The sequence below is a fragment of the Dasypus novemcinctus genome, chromosome 17 (genome assembly GCF_030445035.2).
Source record: "Dasypus novemcinctus isolate mDasNov1 chromosome 17, mDasNov1.1.hap2, whole genome shotgun sequence".
In the NCBI taxonomy this organism is placed as follows: domain Eukaryota; kingdom Metazoa; phylum Chordata; class Mammalia; order Cingulata; family Dasypodidae; genus Dasypus; species Dasypus novemcinctus.
Genome location: NC_080689.1, coordinates 97,070,781 through 97,094,544, shown reverse-complemented (window position 1 = coordinate 97,094,544; position 23,764 = coordinate 97,070,781). Strand labels below are relative to the sequence as shown.

Sequence of the window (23,764 nt, the reverse complement as noted above, 5' to 3'; positions counted from 1 at the left end):
CAGGCTTCTCTCTCCAGTCTTCTGTTTTCAGGCTGTAGCACACCCTTTAGTATGTCCTGCAAAACTGGTCTCTTGGTTTATTTTTATGGGACTATATTGTGCTTCTTGATATGGAAATCTCTGTCCTTCAATAGGGTTGGGATATGTTCTACCATTTTATCTTCAAATATTCCTTCTGACCCTTTTCTCTTCTCTTTTCTTTCTGGGACACCCATGACACATGTAATTTTTTTAGCCACCTCAATGAATTTATTAAGGAGAGTTGTTTGAACATCTGTGATTAGTTGTTTCAACTCCTTTATGTCATCTGGAGGCCTATCTTGCTCCTTTAACTGGGTCATATCTTCCTGTTTCTTGGTGTGAATAGAAATTTCTTGTTGGTACCTTGATTTTCTGGCATCCTAGAGTATTCATTCAGGGTGGAGTTTTTCTCTTTAGTTTAGGGTTTTCTTGCCCTTTCTCCCTTGCTGATTGTGTAGTAGGAGCCAAGAATGCAGTTGGTGTTATGAGTTGTGGAGGCTCAAGTTGCCCACAGTGCCCCAGGGACTGATGAAATTTCTTCCACATTTCTTCTTGCCAGGTTTTCAGACCAAGCTACTTCTGTCTATAATAATCCAAGTTGTGGAGTTCTAGACTGTGGTTGCCCAGAGAGACTCATGAAGCTTCAGGTGCCTTTCTCTGCTTCCTGGGGCTGGGATGGAACTACAGATTTGGGTAGCGATCTATGTAGTACAGGTCCAAGATGATCGCAGTTGTCCATACATATCATGCTCTTCTGTTAGTGTTAGCAAAATGCACCATCATTTACCTGGAAAGGCTGTTGCAGGGCTTGACAGTTTCCTCCCTGCTAGAGGTGGGACTGAATCCTAGGCTTGAGCTGCAGGTCAACCTGGGTGAAAGATACCTGTCCCTACAATCACAGTGATTTTCAGTGAACCTGCTTGTCCTCATGCTGTGGGCATAGTCAATATGGCGGCTATCAGTCATTTTCTGACTTGGACATTTTAAAACTTCAGCTATTTTTAGAGTTATCCTCTAGCCATCGAAATTTAGTAATCAGTAGCTGAAATCAATGGTCAACCATTTCTTCCTCCTTGTTTTTGGGAATTGGAGATTCATATTCCGTCACAGGATAGCTCCTGAGACAGCCTGCATGGCCAAGTAGGATGATCATCAGCCTCCTTGGTGTGGCCTATATTTTCCTGGATAGGCTGGTGCATGCCTTTCCAGCTATGTCTCTGCCAGAGGTGGGGCTGGGGTTTATGCTAGAAGTGCCATTTGGTCAGGATGGAAAGAAGCTGGTCCCTACCAGCACTGTGATTTTCAGTACATGCTTCTTCCCTTGTGCCAGAGGAGGAGTTAAAATGGTGTTACTGCACTCTTTTTGACCTGGACAGGTACAAACTTTAGCTCTTCTTTGGATTATAATATAACCCTCTGTATTTACTAACCAGTATCTTAAATTGGTGCCCAATCGTCTCTTCCTTCTCCATTTTCGGGAAGTGGAGCTTCCAATACCAGCCATGGAATCGCTCCTTAGGCAGCATGTGTAGCCAGTGGAAGATGGGCACTAATCTCTGGGATGTGGAGTGCGCTACTCACAAATCTTCACTGCAGATGGGGAGTATTCTCCTTCCAATCTTTCAATGACGTTGCAGGATGACCTTCTTGTCTCCTGGAGCCAACAGACAGGTGCTTTAGATAGCTCTGGGTGATTACTAACTGCCCTGTAGCACGAGCTGACTCTAGGAGCTCCTTACTCTGCCACTGTCTTCCTGGTTCTATTTCTCCTTCCTTATATATTTATATGTGGGAAGAGGTCATATCTTGTCTTGAATTCTCTATTAACACTAAGTTGGAAAGAAGTAATTGCATTTAGCAATTTATTTACAGTTGTTAGATTCACACAGTTTTGGCATAACATGTAGAAATTTTTCTAATATGCATCTCTGAGTCTAAAATATTTCAGACTGAATCCTCTGCCATGATGGTGGCAGTAGATGTCTTCAAACTCCAATGTCTCATGACTGGCATCCAGCATTGATGTTACCATCAGGAGTGTCCACCATCCATCTGTGGTAGGACTGGGATCATGTCTTTCTCCTTTTGTGATGTCCCAGACTGTGTTAATGCCATCAGACTTCCAAAACATTTTCTATGTTACCCCAACTTGTGATCCGATCTGTAAGCCACATGATATTCATATTATACTTTCATTTTTGCTTAGCAAAACCCACTCCATTTCTGTTGTTTGCATCCATGAAAACTAATCCCCAAAATATTTTTCATGTTTGGTAACATTACTCTTTATCAAAATTTATTTACCCTTGAATATTTATGGCTATGCTAACCTATTTTCATTTCTGCTAATTTATGAATAGCAAAAAAAATCTAATATTACTGATTAGTTTATTACTTCAAATTCTTTTACTTGTAAATAAAGTTCACATAATTTATGTAATTTATTTATCTTTTCATTCATATACTTATTACACGAATACTAGTTGCAATCTCATACAGTCCTCATACTCTATTTTTGTAGTAGGATTATAATAATGGCTTTTAATGAATAGCCAGGCTTTTGGATCAGAGAGGATGGGAGATCAACCCAACAAAATACAGGGTTCTTCCATCTCAGTATATTGATCCAAATAGGGCTCACTTACGTTGTCAAGTAGATGACAGTACCTGCAGGGATGGGGCAATGCTTTCCACGAAGCTTTGTATGCTCTAAATCAGCATTCACTCTATGGTGCTATTTCTTTCCTAGCTGGGATTCACAATCCTGGAATCAAGGGGTGGAAATGCAAGTGGCACCACTCACTATTATCCCTTTGATCCACGAGGAAAGTTTCTGTTTCCTGTCCCTGAAACCTTAAGTTCAACTAGTCTTCAGGTCTTTGTCCCAAAAGGAGGAGTGTTTTCACCAGAAAACACAAGCACAATTTCATTGATCTTGAAGGTAAGACTGCAGCCAGCTCACTTTGGTCTTTTCATACCTCCGAATCAAAGGCGAAAGAGGGAATTACTGTACTGGCTGGGGTGATTGATCCTATCAAGAGGAAAAGGACTGCTACTACACAATGGTGGTCAGGAAGAGTTTGTCTGTGATGCAGATGACCTAGGAAACCTCCTAGTATTACAATGCTCTGTGACTAAAGTCAATCGAACACTGCAACAAGGCAACCCAGGCATGATTATCAATGGCCAAGAATCTTCAGGAATGAAGCTTGAGTCATCCCATCAGGCAAAGAAAAATGACCAACTAAGGTGCTGGGTGAGGGTGAAGGGAACATGGAATATGTAGTGGAAGAATGCAGTGATGAATATGTACTTTGCTATGTGACCAGTTACAGAAATGAAGTCTACAATGGTCATGAATATTTATTACTAACTAGCTTTAATAAACAATTTCAATAGAGTTTTAGGATACAGGATCAATAGGGAAAAATCAGGCTTAATATAATTTATACCAGATAAGTTTGATTTTACCATTTGGACGGATTCATGCTTTATTGATATCTACCCATTAAATTGATTTATTTTAATAAAAGAAAGCAATACACAGAAGATGGCAATCATCTCTTTCTTTCATACACCTACTAAGACCCACTCCATTTTGGAAGTATACCTATCAATAAATGAGTACAGTTTTCTCTATGACCTTGTTCTCCAAAGTATGAAGTTTACATTTATAGTCCAGGCACTTCCTAGTCCCAGAAATTGAAGTTACTTTACTACTGTGTGGTACAAGTATATAAAAACTGTTTCATGTTTTTTAGGATTGTTGTGAGGCTCAATGAGTCTATACATGTAAAATATTTGAGAAGTGCCTGACACTAAGACCACATTTGAGCACTGTCTTCATTTTCAGAATCCACAGGTGGCTGTTTCTTAGTGTATTGTGTCCTGAGTCTTTATCATAATAAAGATATATCCTCACATCTCAGAATCCTCTAGTTTCTGATGTAACCTATTTTTTTAGCCTGTTCTTCTCTTGAACACTTAGCATATTCCTGCTTTTGCCAAGACCACAATAAAGTCAGAGATTGATCTTTAATTTCAAAATCACATCTTCATTTTTCAGTCCTCAACCAGGTTTTCATTTCTTTACTTTTAAGATAAATGTAATGATTATCATGTTATGCTTTATTTATCTCAATCTTCATAAAATCATACTAAAAACATTGAATTCTGTCCTGGATGTCATTCGGACAGCTTATATGTTGCAGCATTAGTTTCTAAATGCCGGTTCATGAACTTGTGCAGACAGGCTACAAATTCAGTGACTTTGCTCAGGACAGATTCCCAAATTCCAATTCTGGAAACTCTGACTAGTTTGTCCAAATGTGGTTCACAATTCATATTTCCAAACATTTTGACACCTGATTCTGATATTCATCTAATTTGAGATGCCGAATGATCTTATTTAATTATGTAATTGGTGAACTTTCAGAGACTGAGTTCTTTTGTCAATTTCTCAACCTTCCCTTTTCAATAATCCCTGAAAAAGTCTATCTTTATATCAATTGTTGTAGGTATTTTGCTGTTTAACATTTGTTCCAAAATTTTTATTACCTAGAAAATGTCATTAATAGCTACAATTTTAAAAATCATTGTGGTTTTAGTAATTGTTTGTTTATGTTTTTGCTTCTAGCTTCTGCTCTGGTTTTAGTTAATGAGATCCCAGTGTAGAGAACAGAGGTGTCTTTACATTGTGGTTAAGTCTGAAAGACACCTGTATGAACAATTCTTGTGTTCCTCACCATTTCCTTATCATCTTGGGAGAGATAACTCCATCTAGTCTTAGAAGATAATGGATGAAATATTTGATGCATCTCAAAACCCCATTCTCTTGGGTATACTCCCTGGGCCTCTGCTGTCCACCCTGATGGACTAAGATGCCAAGTTGGAATTGGTGTAAATAGTGGCAAACATGGGAACTTATAGGTTAATCAAATGTAAAATATTTGCTAGAGAAGAGACACAGGAGTCCTGCCATGGAAATAATAAAGGGCAATATAAATTCTCTTGCTAAAGTGGCTCTGTCTTTTAGTGTATGGGGTCCATTGTGACCATTTTATTGTTTCTCTCCAACATTTTGTTCTCGAAAAACTTTTTCGGCAGCAATAAAAAAAGAAAAAGAAATGCTCAAAAGCAAAAATTAATGAATATTTTTCTTTTTTAAAATGGGTATTCTTTATACTTTAAAAAAGTTTTCAAAATATTTATATTACATAAATATTGCACCCAACCCCTTCCACATTTTGCCACATTAACAACATCCTTATTTTTTGTGGTACATTTGTTATCATCGATGAACACATTTTGGAATACTGTTGCTTGGCATTAATTTTAGCTTACATTGTAATTTACACTATGTCCTGACCAATTTTGTAAATTATGACAAGACATACAATGGCCTATATCTGTCTTTACAGTGTCATTCAGGATGATTCCTACATCCTGAAAATGCCCACATAGGACACCTGTTTTCCCCTCTCCCTCCTCTCAGAAACCCCTGTGCCCAGTTCCTCCATACCAATGAGAAAATTTCTTCCTTTGCTAGAATCACATCTGTAATAGAATAACAGTAAGTCTACTCTAGTCCATCATTCATTCTCCAGTCCTTAGGATTCTTGGATGGTGATGCCCACTCTGCCTCCAATTGAGAGTGGGATTAGGTCCCATGTGGCAGATGGATGGGACTACATTGCTTGAAGGTATAGTCCCTCTTTTTTATTGAAATGTTCATTTTCCATCATCATCTCCTTGTTAGTTTTCCAGGGTGAGTCCAAAAACCTCGAAAATAGGTGTTGGTAAGTTGAGATAAACAGTTACTACTGTCACATGGACAGCCCAAAGATTTGTGTCTTGGGCATACACTTATCAGCTCTAGTACTAACTCTAGGTTCAAATAGAAGGGGTAGAAGGGCCATATTTAGGGAAACTGAGTTCATCTCTGTCACACTGGGGAGGATAATTTCCAAAGTAGGGCCCAGTGACAGGGCACCAAACAGCTGAGCTATTTGCCCTGCCTTTAGTGTCTGGATGTCCCATGGCTCTAGGGTGCCCTGCTATTTAAGGCAATATTTACTTGGGCTGTCAATGAGATCCTGCGGAAATGTGCATAAGCAGGACCTCTGGAATGACCTCCCAACTCACTGTGAAGTCTCTTAAACATATAAACTCATTTTAGCCTTTCCCCCTCTTTGTCAAGGTCTTTCTCCAGTTGCATTGCTGCTTGGTGCTTGGTAGTAATCCCTCACTGCCAGGCAGTGCCTCTGAGTTGTGTCCTACATTGGATGTAGGTAATGAATTTATATGCTGAGTGTGGCTTAGAGAAAGGCCACATTTGAGCCACGGGGAAGATCTCAATGATTTCCTTTTTACAAATAGTAGAAGATAACAAAATTATAACTTGCACTAAAGGTTTATTGAAACTTACAGTATGATATGAGGGCTAACCTCATTGAAACCAGAACACACATGAGTGACAGAACACTAGCATCTGTATCTCAGAGAAATTTTTATTTTAATAGCACTATTCCTAACACCAATTTACCACATGTATCTGCTGAGGTTGTATTTAAGTATCTCTGACATGTGAGATTTCACTTAGATCAAATGGGAGTTCTTCTAAATTAATTTTGCTTATCTTTAATTCCATGGTTTTGGGGGGGCAAGTATGAAATATAAAGTGACTTTCTTTTTCTCCAATAGAAAAAGAATGGTTTTGCAAACAGTTCAATGCTGTCTCTTATCCATCAACAACCTAAGATGCTTCCATTAGAAAATAGTTTAATTCCAATACTGAGCTCATTTTTCATCATATTTTTAGTAACTTTCTAGATGAACCTGCTCAAGGTCCTGTCCTAGAGTTTGGCCATGGCATTTGGTTGAGCCACATCCTGGCCCTGCAGTCCACCATGCAGCCAAACCACCAGGGCCTGGAGGGCACCCCCTGATCTCCAGCCTCCCCAGGAGGATGAAGTGTGCACCTGGCAGCTGCAAGGTGAGGGGTTGTCCATGTCCTCCACTGTGCCACCAGATAAGCCTCCCCTCCTTTAGGACCCCAGAGAAGAGATCCAGCATCCCGCCTTTTGGATGTGCTCCTGAGGTGTGACGCTGACTCTGTCAGAGTGGCCTCGACCTGGGGGAGCCTTTTTCACAGTCAGGAACTTCTTTTTTTTTTTTTTAATTTTTTTATTTTTTATTGACTTTGTAATAATATTACATTAAAAATATATATGTGAGGTCCCATTCAACCCCACCCCCCCACCCCCCTCTCCCCCCCCCCCCAACAACACTCGTTCCCATCATCATGACACATCCATTGGATTTGGTAAGTACATCTTTGGGCACCTCTGCACCTCATATACATTGGTTCACATCATGGCCCATACTCTCCTCTATTCCATCATGTAGGCCCTGTGAGGATTTACAATGTCCGGTGATTACCTCTGAAGCACCATCCAGGGCAGCTCCATGTCCCGAAGACGCCTCCACCTCTCATCTCTTCCTGCCTTTCCCCATACCCTTTGTCCATTATGTCCACTTTTCCCAATCCAATGCCACCTCTTCTATGTGGACACTGGATTGGTTGTGTCCATTGCACCTTTATGTCAAGAGGAGGCTCAGATTCCACCTGGATGCTGGATGCAATCCTCCCATTTTCAGTTGTAATCACTCTAGGCTCCATGGTGTGGTGGTTGTCCTTCTTCACCTCCATCTTAGCTGAGTGTGGTAAGTCCAATAAATCAGATTGTAGGTGCTGGAGTCTGTTGAGGCTCAGGATCTGGCTATCACATTGTCAGTCCAGAGATTCAAATCCCCTAAATATATCTTAAACCCCAACATTAACTGCACCTCCAGCACATTAGCATGAAAGTCTTATGAAGGGAGATCCCATCTGAGTCCAGATTCATCACACATAAACACCATTTCCAAAGAGGGGCCATCTGCCCTGGTAGTTAACCCCATCGGCCATGACCATAACTCCCATGGGTCTCTTTAGCCCTCAAAGGAACCAATATCTGGGGGTTGTATCTGCTTTATCTGTCTCTCTGACTCTGCTCAGTTGTGCATGAGGGCAAACCTTCTGCCAGCCTCCAGACTCTTTTTTAGAAACTCGTAGCCATATAAACTCATTTCTCCTTTCCATTTCCCCCTTACTTTAGGTCAAACAGCATTTTAAAGTCATGGTATTTTATGTAGACATGGATATTCTGCTGATCCGCATTGAACCTTCCGTATAAGGTCATTTTCCAGTTGCATCATCAGTTGGTAGTTGATAGTGGTCCCTCATTGCCAGGGAGGCTCATCCCCGGGTGTCATGTCCCACGCTGGGGGGAAGGCATTGCATTTACATGCTGAGTTTGGCTTCGAGACTGGCCACATTTGAGTAACATGAAGGCTGACAGAAGGAAATTCCCAGGCACAAAGTTGCTCTAGGCCTTGTTATTATTTTGGGTTTATCAGCTCACAAGCATAGTCATTAGTATCAGGGGCTCACTGTTGAACCCTCACTCCCTCCCGGTCCCCACCACTGTACCTGGGAGACTGTCGCTGCTCCCCTAGGGACCACGACAGAGCACCACTGGCCGGGAACCCAGTACCCCCCCTACTGTGGTTTTTAATTGTTGCCACTATGAGTATATCCAAACATTACCATGCACCCTGGACATATGTTCTGTACAGCTCCCTGTCAGTCATATATCATCTGTCATTGGTATCCCATACCATTATCCCTCCATTGCCATTGTTGAAACACTCTGTGATCCAGAACTCCCCGAAATTTGAAGCCCAATATAATGTCATGGTCCCTTACTAGGGAATGGCATATAGCGATGAGTTTAAAGGATAGATAAAGAACTTGGATAAAGTTAGATAAAGAACTTAGATAAAGAATGTTGACTTGAAAAAATTCCACATCCTATTTTTTTCTTTTTTTCCCCCCCCCCCCCCTAATTATTCAGCTTTTCTTCACAGGAGTCCTAGACCACAGCAATGTATATATATAATATACAGCACTCCCACACATCCACCAGAAAACCTTTTCCCTTCCACAGTGATACTCTTACGCCCTATTCATATCATATTTACTTAAAGTGATGTACAGAGTCTGAGACATTAGCTTTCTAACAAGGTGACATCTGTATTTACATTATGGTGCATACTTTAGGATACACAGTTCTTTACATTTTTAGTTATCCTATGTTTTACATTATGGTTTACATTATCAGTCTGTCATCTCCTATATGTTATGGTGTAATATTACATGTTTTATATCCATCCTTGTGTACTCTCAAGAAACTCCTCTCTTACCCCCCATTTACTTTGGTTCCACACATTTAACGTCCATTTTCCCTTCCACCTTGGTGCCCTCAGTGATAGCCAACCTCCGTTTCCTGAGGAGCCACTTCCAGAGATAGATGGAATAGTGTTCAGGGCCTAACTTGCTCAACTGCCCCAATGCCCTGGGAGCCACCCTTTCTCTCGAGGGATACAGTTCCCTCTATTGGATGGCATTAGTCCTCCCCAGGATGTGGGTCCACCCCCACTCTCACTACTTGGGTTTCTACCCCATGGTGTCACCCACTCTGGCAGAATGAGCATTTAGACATTCCCCAGGAGCCCGTCCTGCATCAGACCCTCCCCTCCGAGCATTCTAAACAGGTAACCCTCTTTATTATATTTTGATATGATTTTCTCGGCATTTTACTCTCCACCAACACCTGACCCTCTCCTGGTTCGTATGCTACCCCTCCCTCCCCCCACTTTTGGGCAACGTTACCCACCCGTCCCTCCCCAGCCACCCTCAAACCCGCAAAGCCCCAAGCAAAGGCAACCCCTTGCCCCCCTTTTATCTCTTCTTTGTGTTCATACTTACCACCATCTCGTCTTAAATTCCACCCCTGCAGACATCGGCTCATATCCTTCCTCCACCCTCCGATTTCCTGCAAGCCTATCGTTCAGTCTCTTGCTATCTAGGGCAGCTTGTTTATTTCATATCATTGAGGTCATGTAGTATTTGTCCTTCAATGTCTGGGTTGCTTCACTCAACATAAGGTTCTCAAGATTCATCCATGTTATCACATGTGTTTGTAGTGTGTTTGTTCTTACAGCCGAGTAGTATTCCATTGTGTGTATATACCACATTTTATTGATCCACTCGTCTGTTGATGGGCATTTGGGTTGATTCCAACTTTTGGCAATAGTGAACAATGCTGCTATGAACATTGGTGTACATATATTGGTTTGTGTTCTTGTTTTCAGTTCTGCTGGGTATATTCCCAGCAGTGGTCTTGCTGGGTCATATGGCAAATCTATGGCTAGTTTTTTGAGAAACCGCCATACTGTTCTCCAGAATGGTTGGATCCTTCTGCATTCCCACCAGCAGTGGATGAGTGTTCCCATTCCTTCACATCCTCTCCAGCACTTGTATTCTTCTGTTTTTTTCATAGCTGCCAATCTTATGGGTGTAAGATGGTATCTCATTGTGGTTTTGATTTGCATTTCCCTGATAGCTAGAGATTTGGAACATTTTTTCATGTGCTTTCTTGCCATTTGTATTTCTTCTTCGGAGAAGTGTCTGTTTAAGTCTTTTTCCCATTTTTTAAATGGATTGTTTATCTTTTTATTTTCAAGATGTAGGAGTTCTTTATATATGCAAGTTATAAGTTTCTTATCAGATATCTGATTGCCAAATATTTTCTCCCACTGTGTGGGCTCCCTTTTTACTTTCTTGACAAACTCCTTTGAGGTGCAGAAGGCTTTAATTTTGAGGAAGTCCCATTTATCTATTAGTTCTTTTGCTGCTCGTGCTTTTGGTGAGATATTCATAAATCCATTACCTATTACAAGGTCCTGTAGATGTTTCCCTACACTGCTTTCTAAGGTTTTTATGGTCTTGGCTTTTATATTTAGGTCTTTGATCCATCTTGAGTTGATCTTTGTATAAGGTGTGAGATGGTAATCCTCTTTCATTCTTCTACATATGGCTATCCAGTTCTCCAGACACCATTTGTTGAATAGGCCACTCTCTCCCAGTTGAGAGGGTTTGGTGGCTTTATCGAATATTATGTGGTTGTATATGTGAGGTTCTATATCAGAGCTTTCAATTCGATTCCATTGGTCTATATGTCTCTCCTTATGCCAATACCATGCTGTTTTCACCACCGTAGCTTTATAGTATGTTTTGAAGTCAGGTAGTGTGATTCCTCCAATTTCGTTTTTCTTTTTCAGTATGTCTTTGGCTATTCGGGGTCTCTTTCCTTTCCAAATAAATTTCATAGTTAGTTTTTCTAGTTCCTTAAAGAAGGCTGCATTGATTTTTATTGGGATTGCATTGAATGTGTAGATCAATTTTGGTAGGATAGACATCTTAATAATGTTCAGTCTTCCTATCCATGAACAAGGAATAGTCTTCCATTTATTTAGGTCTTCTTTGATTTCCTTGAACAATCTTGTATAGTTCTCAGTGTATAAGTTCTTTACCTCTTTAGTTAAATTTATTCCTAAGTATTTGATTTTTTTATTTACTATTGTGAATGGTATTTGTTTCTTGATTTCCTCCTGATCTTGCTCATTATTGGTGTACAGAAATGCTACTGATTTTTGCGCATTGATCTTATAACCTGCGACTTTACTAAACTCATTTATGAGTTCTAGAATCTTCGTTGTAGATCTCTCAGGGTTTTCTATGTATAGGATCATGTCATCTGCAAATAATGAAATTTTGACTTCTTCCTTTCCGATTTGAATGCCTTTTATTTCTGGTTCTTGCCTCAGTGCTCGAGCAAGTATTTCTAAGACAATGTTAAATAGGAGCGGCGACAGTGGGCATCCTTGTCTTGTTCCTGAGTTTAGAGGGAAGGAGTCTAGGATTTCTCCATTGTAAACAATATTGGCTTTAGGTTTTTCATATATACTCTTTATCATGTTCAAAAAATTTCCTTGTATTCCAATCATTTGGAGTGTTTTTATCAGGAAAGGGTGCTGTATTTTGTCAAATGCTTTTTCTGCATCAATAGATATAATCATGTGATTTTTTTCCTTCAATCTGTTTATATGGTGTATTACGTTGATTGATTTTCTTATGTTGAACCATCCTTGCATACCTGGGATGAATCCCACTTGGTCGTGGTGTATAATTCGTTTAATGTGTTGTTGAATACGATTAGCAAGTATTTTGTTAAGTATTTTTGCGTCTAGGTTCATTAGAGAAATTGGTCTGTAATTTTCCTTTCTTGTGATGTCTTTGTTTGGCTTTGGTACTAGGGTAATGTTGGCATCATAGAAGGAGTTGGGTAATGTTCTTTCTGTTTCGATGGTTTGGAATAGTTTCAGCAGGATTGGTGTCAGTTCTTTCCGGAATGTTTTATAGAATTCACCTGTGAAGCCATCTGGCCCTGGGCTCTTCTTAGTTGGGAGATTTTTAATAACTGATTCTATCTCTCTGCTTGTGATTGGTTTGTTAAGATCATCAATTTCTTCTTTTGTCAATATGGGCTGTTTATGTGTTTCTAGGAATTTGTCCATTTCCTCTAGATTGTCATTTTTGTTGGAATATAGTTTTTCAAAATATCCTCTTATGATAGTCTTTATTTCTGTGGGGTCAGTGGTGATATCGCCTTTCTCATTTCTTATTTTGTGTATTTGCATCTTCTCTCTTTTTTTCTTTGTTAGTGTTGCTAAAGGTTTGTCAATTTTGTTAATCTTCTCAAAAAACCAGCTCTTGGTCTTGTTTATCTGTTCAAGTGCTTTCTTATTTTCTATTTCATTTAGTTCTGCTCTTATCTTTGTTATTTCCTTCCTTCTTCTTCCTGTTGGGTTACTTTGTTGTTGTTTTTCTAATTCCTTCAAATGTGCAGTTAGTTCTTCAATTTTTGCTCTTTCTTCTTTTTTGATATATGAATTTATGGCTATAAACTTCCCTCTCAGTACTGCTTTTGCTGCATCCCATAAATTTTGGTATGTTGTGTTATCATTATCATTTGTTTCAAGGTAGTCATTGATTTCTTTTGAGATTTCCTCTTTGACCCACTGTTTTTCTAAGAGTGTGTTGTTTAATTTCCAAATTGTGGTGTGAAATCTGGGCTTCTTTCCCTTGCAAATCTCCAGCTTGACTCCACTGTGGTCAGAGATAATGTTTTGTATGATTTCAATCTTTCTGAATTCGTTCAGCCTTTCTTTGTGGCCTAGCATATGATCTATCTTGGAGAATGATCCATGTGCGCTTGAGAAAAATGTATATCCTGCTGTGTTTGGGTGTAGCGATCTATATATGTCTATTAGATCGAGCTCCTCTAATATACTATTCAGATGTTTTGTGTCTTTGGTGATTCTCTTTTGAGATGCTCTGTCCAGAATTGATAGTGGTGTATTAAAATCCCCCACTATAATTGTAGATGTATCTATTCTTTCACTTAGTTTTTCCAGCATTTGCCTGACGTATTTAGAGGCACCCTTGTTAGGGGCATAGATATTTATGATTGTTCGATCTTCTTGACAGATTTTCCCTTTGACTAAAATGTAGTATCCTTCTTTGTCTCTCACAATTGTTTCACATTTAAAGTCTATTTTGTCTGATATTAATATAGCTACTCCTGCCTTTTTTTGGTTATTGTTAGCTTGTATGATTGTTTTCCAGCCTTTCACTTTCAATCTCCATGCGTCTCTGGGTCTAAGATGTGTCTCTTGTAGACAGCATATGGATGGGTCATATTTCCTTATCCAGTGTCCCAGTCTGAATCTTTTGATAGGTGAGTTTAATCCATTGACATTCAGTGTTATTACTATCAAGGAATTATTTGTGTTAGCCATATTTTGATTGGATTTGTGTTTGTCATATTTTGTTTGTATATTTTTTTTGTCTTTTTTGTTGTTGTTGTTGGTCTTATACTCTCCTCCAACTTTGCCTTTCCTGTTTTTTCCTTTCTTCCTGCAGAACTCCCTTTAGAATTTCTTGAAGGGGAGGTTTCTTGTTGGTATACTCTTTCAGTTTCTGTTTGTCTGCGAATATTTTGAACTCTCCATCATGTTTGAATGCTAGTTTAGCTGGATAGAGTATTCTTGGTTGGAAATTTTTTTCCTTTAGTACCTTGACTATATCATACCACTGTCTTCTTGCCTCCATGGTTTCAGAAGAGAAATCAGCACTTAATCTAATTGAGCTTCCCTTGTATGTGATGGTTTTCTTTTCTCTTGCTGCTTTTAGGATCTTCTCTTTGTCTTGAGCATTGGATAATTTGACAAGTATATGTCTTGGGGTGGGCCTGTTGGGGTTTATGACTTGTGGAGTGCGCTGTGCTTCTTGGATATGTACATCTGTCTCTTTCAGTAGATTTGGGAAGTTTTCAGTCATTATTTCCTGCAACACTCTTTCTGACCCCTTTCCCTTCTCTTCACCTTCTGGAATGCCTATAATACGTATGTTTGAGCGTTTTGCATTGTCATTCAGGTCCCTAAATCCTAATTGGATTTTTTCTATCTTCTTATTGACCCCTTCTACTATCTGTTTGATTTCTGATGTACTGTCTTCCACATCACTAATTCTCTGCTCTGTCTCTTCTAGTCTGCTGATATTTGCTGCAAGTGTATTTTTGATTTCTTGAACTGTGGTGTTCATTCCCATCATATCTGTTATGTTTTTGCATATGTCTGCAATTTCCCCTCCAAGTGATGTCTTCATGTTGTTAACCTCTTTCATTACTGCATCAAATTTGTCGGTGATAAATGTTCTGAGATCTTTCATTGCTTGTGCCAAGTTTTGCTCCCCTTCATGATTATTGGTTTGTTGATTGGATTCAGCCATGTTTTCCTGATTATTGGTTTGGTTCGTAGATTTTTGTTGCTTTCTGGTCATCTCTTTATTTTGACGAATTTAATCAGTTCCTTAGCTTCTTTGTCTGCTCTTGGAGGTTAATTAGTTGTTATTTTTGCACAGGTGTTATATCTTCTCTTTGTCACTTTTTTCTTCTTATTCTAGTTACTTGTTGTTGGTTAAGTTCACTTTAGAGGAAAGTATTAGTGTTGGGGAAAGGCAATTGTGTAAGCAAGGGAAAAGTGTAAAGTTGTATTGGTGATGTATGTTAATAAAGCAGGAATATGAGATCTGGAAGGATGGAGGTTAGATTCATGTAGATTGTATAGAGTTATAGCTGTAGGTAGAGTACCTTTTATGAAGTTGATGACTGAATTTGGGAGGAATATGGTATGAACTACACAGCTATTGTTTTCATGAGAGAGGGAAAAAGAAAAGAAAGGTAATAGTTTCAAGAGTGGATAATAGACAGAAAACAGAACAAAGGTATTAGAAATTAAGAGTTAGACACTTTGTGGATCAAAGAAAGGGAGGTGGGGGGTGGAATATAGGAGAGACAGTAGATGATAGTGGATATCAAGATGCAGGGGAAGGGGGATAGTGTAGGTAGCCTAAATCAGTTCACACAGAAATGAGGCAGTGGAGGATGGGAAAACCCAGCAAATGTGAGGTGTTCCCTGTAGCACCTATTGTATACTTGAATTAAAGTAAAAATAAGTGGAAGATGAGGGACAAGAGGGAAAGAGAAAACCGAAAAAACAACAACAACAACAACAAAAAAAAACAAACTAATTATAATAGAGAAAAAAGAAAGGCAAGAAGAAAGGAAGAAAGAAAAAGAGGATGGGCAAACGGTGGGGAACGGATAGGGAGAAGAGAGATACAGGTACACACGTGTCACAATTGCAACACTATCTAAAACAACAACTTCCCCCCGCTTTGCCCTAAAACCCCCCCGTCTGTCTGCCCAAATGGGTCTGCAAGCACCTCCCTTCCCACAAACCCCCAATAGGCCGCCCAGGGCCCACGAACTCCCCAGTACTGCAGATGCTCAAAAAAAAAAAAAAAATGTAAGTAAAATTAAAAAAAAAAAAAACAAAAAACAAACAAACAAACAAAAAAAAACAAAAAAAAACAGAAACCCCTCCGCAGGCCCGGCTCCGCCCGCCGCGGAGGCTTGGACCGGCTCTGCCCGGCTCCTCACGCCGCCTTGGCCTGGCCTGGCTCCGCCCAGCTCCGCTCGCTACAGCGGCCCAGCCGGCTCCGGCATCCACCTCCCGCCACCGCGGCCTGGACCGGCCCTGCCCGGCTCCGTACCCGCCGCGGCCTGACCCGGGCCCGCCCGGCTCCAAACGCTACCGCGGCCCGCAGCCGTGGCCTGCACCGGCCCCGCCCGGCTCCAAGCGCTACCGCGGCCCGCAGCCGGGGCCTGCACCGGCCCCGCCCGGCTCCAAGCGCTACCGCGGCCCGCAGCCGGGGCCTGCACCGGCCCCGCCCGGCTCCAAGCGCTACCGCGGCCCGCAGCCGGGGCCTGCACCGGCCCCGCCCGGCTCCAAGCGCTACCGCGGCCCGCAGCCGGGGCCTGCACCGGCCCCGCCCGGCTCCAAGCGCTACCGCGGCCCGCAGCCGGGGCCTGCACCGGCCCCGCCCGGCTCCAAGCGCTACCGCGGCCCGCAGCCGGGGCCTGCACCGGCCCCGCCCGGCTCCAAGCGCTACCGCGGCCCGCAGCCGGGGCCTGCACCGGCCCCGCCCGGCTCCAAGCGCTACCGCGGCCCGCAGCCGGGGCCTGCACCGGCCCCGCCCGGCTCCAAGCGCTACCGCGGCCCGCAGCCGGGGCCTACACCGGCCCCGCCCGGCTCCAAGCGCTACCGCGGCCGGCAGCCGGGGCCTGCACCGGCCCCGCCCGGCTCCAAGCGCTACCGCGGCCCGCAGCCGGGGCCTGCACCGGCCCCGCCCGGCTCCAAACGCTACCGCGGCCCGGCCCGGCCTGGCTCAGCCCCACCGAGCGGGGCTAGATGCCTCGTCTCCGCCTACCCAAGAAGGGAATCCTCTGCAGGTAGCTGGGATCTCCGTGTATATTTCACAGACGAATCCTCTCTGTTACCTTCCCTCCAAATCGATGTCCAGACACCTCCGGACCAGCAAAAATCCCGAAACAATCCGGTCCCAAAGAGTCTCCAACGCCGCCCAGCCGATTCCCTGCAGAAGACTCTAACAGGGATGAGGAACTTCTGGGACTGACCCTGGCTGGCACCTGGGGTCGCTGTGGTCAGTGCATGTTCACCACCTCTGGTGGGCCTGGGCTGTACCTGGACAGTGTGGACACCTACATAAGCATACCAGCAAAGCCAAGGGCATCTTCTTCAAAATTCTGGAAACTGGTGTCCAAAATACAGGTATCAGCAGGGCCAGCACCTTTGAGGCTGCGAGGAGAGCCCCTCCACACTCGGGAGCTCCCAGTGCTTGGTGGTGCCTGACGTGGGGACACCTGCCTCTCTTCCCGTCTTCACACCACCCTCCTCCGTGGATCCGAGTCTCAATGTCCCCTCCTTAGAAATACACCAGCCCCTGGATTTGGTCCCCTATTCCGGGACAGCCTCATCTTAATTTAACTAACTCCAACTGTAGTGACCCGATTTCACATTCTGAGGTTCTTTGGGGGCATCAGTTCTGGGTGGAAGGGGAGAGAAAAAGCTTCTGAAGATTCGTTCTGCTGGAGCCCCAATGTCTCCTATTGTTAATAAATATTGAAAATTCAGTGAAAACTTCTATATTGAAAACAAATGTTCGATGTCTGTGGTAACGGTAGGAAAGTTTTCTGCAAAGCAAAATGTGATGGTAAGAATAATTTTCTTTCCAATTTAAGAATGCAAAGATGGTGAGATTTTCTTTTATTTGATTTTGGTAGAAAGTTCTTCATTCTTTGATCCAAGAAACCTGTGTTATTCTATTCATTCAAAGAGAAGTTATGCTGATCAAAATTTACAAATGTTTATATACATAAATATTATAATACATATACATTAAAATATATGTCTAAGCACACGTATCTGTACACACATGCTCACACATGCACATACAGCGTAACTGAATAGGGACTTAGACAATTTGATAATGAATAAAAACAAAATAATCCATTCTACACATTCTCTCTTTGCTAAGTATAGGTTAATTTCCAACAATTTTTGAGTCTTTATTCAAACACATAAAGTAACCAAGGTGCTTTCTATGTTGATGAACATTTTGTAAAGAAATCATGTAAATGTTTCTGAAATTATACTCAATATTAGTTGGAAATCTTTAATCCCTTTATTCAAACAAGTGGGAAATTCCAGCTTGTACTGTTTAGCTAGATCCAATTAGTAACTGGGAAGTTTACTATCAGTTTGTTATTAAAATATAGAAAACAAGAATAAACAAGGTGGACTCAGTCTATGAATTTTGAATTCCCTGATGCAATTAGGAATATTTGGATTGACAACTCAAGTAAATTTTCCTTCAGTTTGTTGGGTGTGAAATATTTGGCACCACAGGAGAGTTGCCAATTTCTAGAGTCATTCACTTTCTGTATGCTGACCCACATGGATTTCTGAAAAATCCCTGCATTTCTTACTGTATATTTCTTTGGAGTGCTCACTCCAAAGATAATAAGATAATTGAGTGAGTGCTCACTTATCTTATTAAAGCAGTAAATGGTGATTGTGCACATGAAGTGGGAAAGGAGAGTCAGCAGCACAACTTGACTGTTCTTTGAAAAATTCAATTTAAGAAAGAACCTGAGCAGAATACATAGATCTAGAAATGTATTCCAATAAGCCTATTCTCAGCCATGGAAAAATCTTTTTGCCTACCAGTGGGACACATGCCCTGGTTGAAGAGTTTGCTCTAAAGTAGGTTTGTTTGGACAAAAGGGTCCAATTAAGTAGGAAAATCAGGAGTCAAAAATCACTATTTCAAGTTGTGCAGCTCTCACTTGCCAAGTGAGATGCTGAATGTCTGGAGTAAGTGTTTTAATGTCACTGCAGATGGGGTCTGGCTTTAGAGTAGGATTTTCTTACATGACCTCATCATTTCAGACCTCACTTGGTTAAATACAATGTTCACTCAACTATACAGATATCTCTCTCCACGTGCTTTGTTAAATAAGTTTTTATTTTTAAATAATTTTAGATTCCTATTAAGTTGTAGAAGTTGTCCCGAGAGTCCCTGCACACCATTGCCTACTTTTCCCTAATATTTACATCTTACATAATCATGGTACATTTGTCAAACTAAGAGATTTACATTGGTACAAATTTCGTACTTATTTTCCAGACTTCATTCAGATGTATCTAGTTTTTTACTCCAGTACTGTACCCCTTCCAGATTCCAATTCAGGACACCACATGCATTTGGTTTCCATGAATCTATTACAGGATTATCATGTGACATTTACTGAAAATGTCTTGGTCACTGCTAATGCATTGCTCACATTTTAAGGGAACAGCATAATGTTTTATTCTGTACATCAATATTCTATGCATTTAACAACACATCTCATCATTTCCAGTTTAAAGATTAATTTTGCCTTCATATTAAGAATTTGCTAACACATTGCTTTCATCCATTCATTCCCAAATGAATAGGGCACATTCACTGGGGCCCTGTATCTATACTGGGGAACAAGAATTCCTTAGATAATGTAGAATTGTTTGAGAACCTGAAGCATATTAGGTCTGGCTGCATATGAATGATGCCTCATATATTGATCAGCCTGATTTCATGTCTGTAACAGCAGCACTTGGCTTGACTGCCCCCTGGTAAGTTCATGGGGAAGGGTGAGCTATGCCCAGGAAATGTACTTGCTAAGTTGATTTTATGTATAATTAATTGAGATTTTTTTGGTCACTTGAACAACATAAGTATACAAAATTAAATAAAACATGTAGAATTGTAAATTCAAAATAAGTTAAAGCATAATACAGTTTATCTCTTAGATCAAGACAACATGCAACATTCTCATTTTGTCCCAGGTAAAAGGAATGAGTCATCTCGTCTTAAGCAAATGTGAAGACAGCAGCTTGGTTCAGGTCTACCTGGGATGTCCCCAGTGCACTGGCCTCTTACCAACAGCCCTGTGTAGAATTTCTTCAGTTGTCAGAGAACATGGCCATGGAAACAGAGGGGACAGACCCTGACCACCTTCAAAGCTAGTTCTGCTCTTACCTGTATTTTCATAGCACAGTATTCAGCCCTGACCCTATGGATGTGGTAAACATCAGGAAATCACCTGTGGGTAAAAGGGGCATAAAGCACATCACATTTCATGAGAAGAGACATGTGTCAGCATCATTCAACCATGAGCTAAATGTGATGAGATCTCTTGTATCTGGATTTATGACTTCCCTTTTCACATGTGGTTATTTTAATATACATAACTTTACTCTTATTTTGTAACTAATTAGCAATTTATTAGTTCAGAGTTTTATAGATCAGTAGTCTGGGTCCAGTGTTGATGGTTCTCTTCTCAGGTTCCTACATGGTTAAAGAGGGCTGCCTTCTGTCCAGAGCACAGATTCTCTTCCAAGCTCATGGGGTTTGGCAGAAGCAGTTCCTCAGGTGGCAGTGCTGAGATCCCATGTCCTTGCTGGCTGTCAGCTCTCTCCTCCTAGAGCCTGCCTGCATTCCTTTCCACATGGTCCCCTGGAACTCCACAACCAACTTCAGATGTATTCTTGCATTTCAAATACTAATTATTTATGAATTTCTCTGGGCTCTTTCTCTCTGACCAGAAGAGCAAGATTTAATGGACCCCCCTTCTTAAAGTCAATAGCTTTAATGATATCTGCAAAATGACATCACAGCTGCACCTAAACTGTGTTTCAACAACTGAGAGAAGGTATGAATATACTAGGGACAGGAGTCCCCAGGCTTTTTTAGAAATCCTCTTAACACAATGTGTTCTTTTTAAATCATTTATCAAAGATTGATTGGGCCTAAATTGGATCTTTGGGATTGGGGGAGCATTTGGAAAATTTCACTTTTAAAAATCATTATATGACAGAAAGCTTGTTTTCCTGCTGCACTGAAACGTTAGTGGCTTCCACTGTGTCTGCATCTTTGGAGTGTTATAGCTTGTAAAATGATACACAAGTACCTGCTAAAATGAACAATTTAATTCAAACTATTGTTCCATGGATTCTCATAGTACATAAACTAATCCACAAACTTTCATCGAATTAATATTCCCTTTGGAACATGCCTGTTCTGCTTTCACACTCTGTTTCATTAGTCATTCTTAAATATCCAGGACCATCTTTTCCCAAGTCCTGTTCATTTTCTGAAGTGCTCTTCACTGGGCTTTGAATTCCAGCCCCCTCCTCTATTCACACATTAGGTCACCTGTCCCCTACTTGAAGACAACATTTCCTTACTTCACATTTTACGTGGACCACTCTGGCACAGTTACCCTTCATGACACATCCTCATTTGTTATCCTGTCATCCATGATGGCTTTAAATTTTTGAATGTGTGTAAGAATGGGAAGGAAATTATATTGAACTGATGCAGGAAACCTATCAATTAAGTAGTAGAAATTCTAACAAAATAAGCAAATTTAAGAATGTATATTACATGCAACTTCATGGAAGAGGAGGAAAAAATACAAGAGTGGAAAGAGCAAACCTGAATTAATTATTAACATCTCCTAAATATAAATACATGGTGAATTAAGAACAAGGTGGATTGTTGATAAGGAATGCCTTCCCTGATGATGTGGGCGTCTGCAGCACCATTCCTGAATGCTGAGAGGGGACCCCTCCTAAGGTAAAGTGCTCATAAGGAGACAAAGTACAGGAAATGAACTTATTAATTAGAATTAGAACAATACATGCCTTAGGTCATTCCCCATCAAGGAAAACCTCTTAGGAACTTTGGAAAAAGTCTGCCGGAAAAGATATACTCATAGTTGTGGAAGAGTTTTTTACCCATATAGTTGTGAAAGTGTCCTAAATTTTCTCTTACTTCTGACTGTTCATGCAGAGGGTTGTTCCTGAAATGGAGCAGGTTCACATGGCCCTACCTTTCCTGAGTAACAGCTTAGCTCAGAGGAGGAAATCTCAAAGAAGCAGGTTAATAATGGCTGCAGAAAAGTTACTTGTTTATTGTGTAACCTCCTAGTAAAATGAATCGTTCTTCTTGTTCCTAATTTAATATCCATTGCCTAGAAGTGTTCGTGATATTGTTATTTGCATAATTCTAAAAGTATCATTGGTTTTGGGTAGGAATAAATGAACTGCTCTATCAGACCTTTCCAACTGAAGCCATTTTACCTGTGACCACTAGGTGGAGGTGTTACACTTCATGTCTCCTAATCACTACATTAGTGATTTTAGAAAGTGGTTGACTAAAATGATAGTCCTAAGGGTGACTTGTAAGTATTTGGTGACTCATTTCTGAGAGTAATACTGTACTGGGCAATACAGAGGACTAGTTTGGGATATATTAAGTAAGGTTCCTTGGGATGTTGAAGAGGAGCTTCAAATATCTGTTTAAAATTTAGAATAGACTGAGATAGATACACCATACGTGCACTGCATCTTAATCTATCCAATGATAAGAGTCTTTTCCACCTAGGTTTTGGCACCATATTTATAACATTTATTTAAGTTATGATATTACACTTACAGAGGTATGTATTTTCTTACAAATTCCTTTTGTTTTCAAGATGGGCACAGTTGATTTGAAAGAGTACAATTGCTGATAAAATATTTCATTTTCTGAATTGTGCTGAATATTGTTGAAAATTGTGGTGTTAAATTGATTTCTTGCCTTTTGCAGGTGAGTAGTTACATTTCCTGTGGTCTTGATATTTTTATCTCCTTCCACTATTTATCTTTACAACTCACTGCACAGGCACATTTGACTTTATACTCTCTATTGATTTGCATATGCTCCTTGGGGACTTGGTAGTCTGTTCAGAGTTCTATTAATGCAGGTTCCCTGGAAATGGGGCCTGAGTACATCAGTCGGGTGATCAAGATGATGTCACATTCCCAACTGCTCATCCTGCTGGTGTTCTGGGCCTCAGGTGAAAGGTTTAGAAGGGTATTATCTTTATAAATTTGGAGAATGGTTTTAACATGCAGAGTGAGCAAACCATTTCATCTAAAGCAGATCTGAATATATATTCTGAATAAGAAAACCTACATTTAGATACATATTTTATACATGTGTGATTGAAAGTATGATCAATGCTCTTTTCTGGTTGCAGGTACCAGTGGGGACATCGTGATGACCCAGTCTCCAAGCTCTGTGGCCGCATCTGCAGGAGAGACCATCACCCTCAAGTGCAAGGCCAGTCAGAGTGTTTACAGCAGCTTACACTGGTACCACCAGAAACCAGGACAGGCTCCTAAACTGCTCATCTATGGTGCTTCCACCCGGCCATCTGGGGTCCCTGATCGATTCAGTGGCAGTGGGTCTGGGACAGATTACACTCTCACCATCAGCAGATTCCAGCCTGAGGATCTGGGAGATTATTACTGTCAGCAGGGTAGCAGCTATCCTCCCACAGTGCTTCAACCTCGAACACAAACCTCCTCCCCAAGGCTGTAGGGCAGTGAATCTTGCAGCACCAGCTACTTCCTCTTCAAATAGACTTGAATGGGTTTGCTTCCTCCATCTGTCTGAGAAACCATGTCATTTAGGGGACTATATCATAGAAATCTTTCTTTCACTTGGTGAGATCAAATGACAGGGTGAATTGACCCTCTAGGCTAGGGTTTTTTTACATCTTACGCCCTGAGGCATTGATTCTCTATTCATTGTACCTCTTTAATATTTAAAACTTTATTATCTTCTTTCCTTATCCCTTGCATCTTCTTCCTTCTCCCCCATTATCCTCCAACTCTGGTCCTTCCCAAAATTGAATTCTTGATCCTTCATATTCAAAACTTC

At 41.0% G+C, this 23,764-nt stretch overlaps 1 gene segment (V, D, J or C); it reads left to right on the top strand.

Moving 5' to 3' along the window:
* LOC131273837 (immunoglobulin kappa variable 3-20-like) overlaps positions 1-23,422 on the top strand; it is an 85,836-nt gene extending 62,414 nt beyond the window's left edge. Inside the window, 1 exon segment of the V gene segment in view lies at positions 23,079-23,422. Coding sequence covers positions 23,079-23,422 — 344 coding nt within the window.
* Positions 23,423-23,764: the final 342 nt, after the last annotated feature.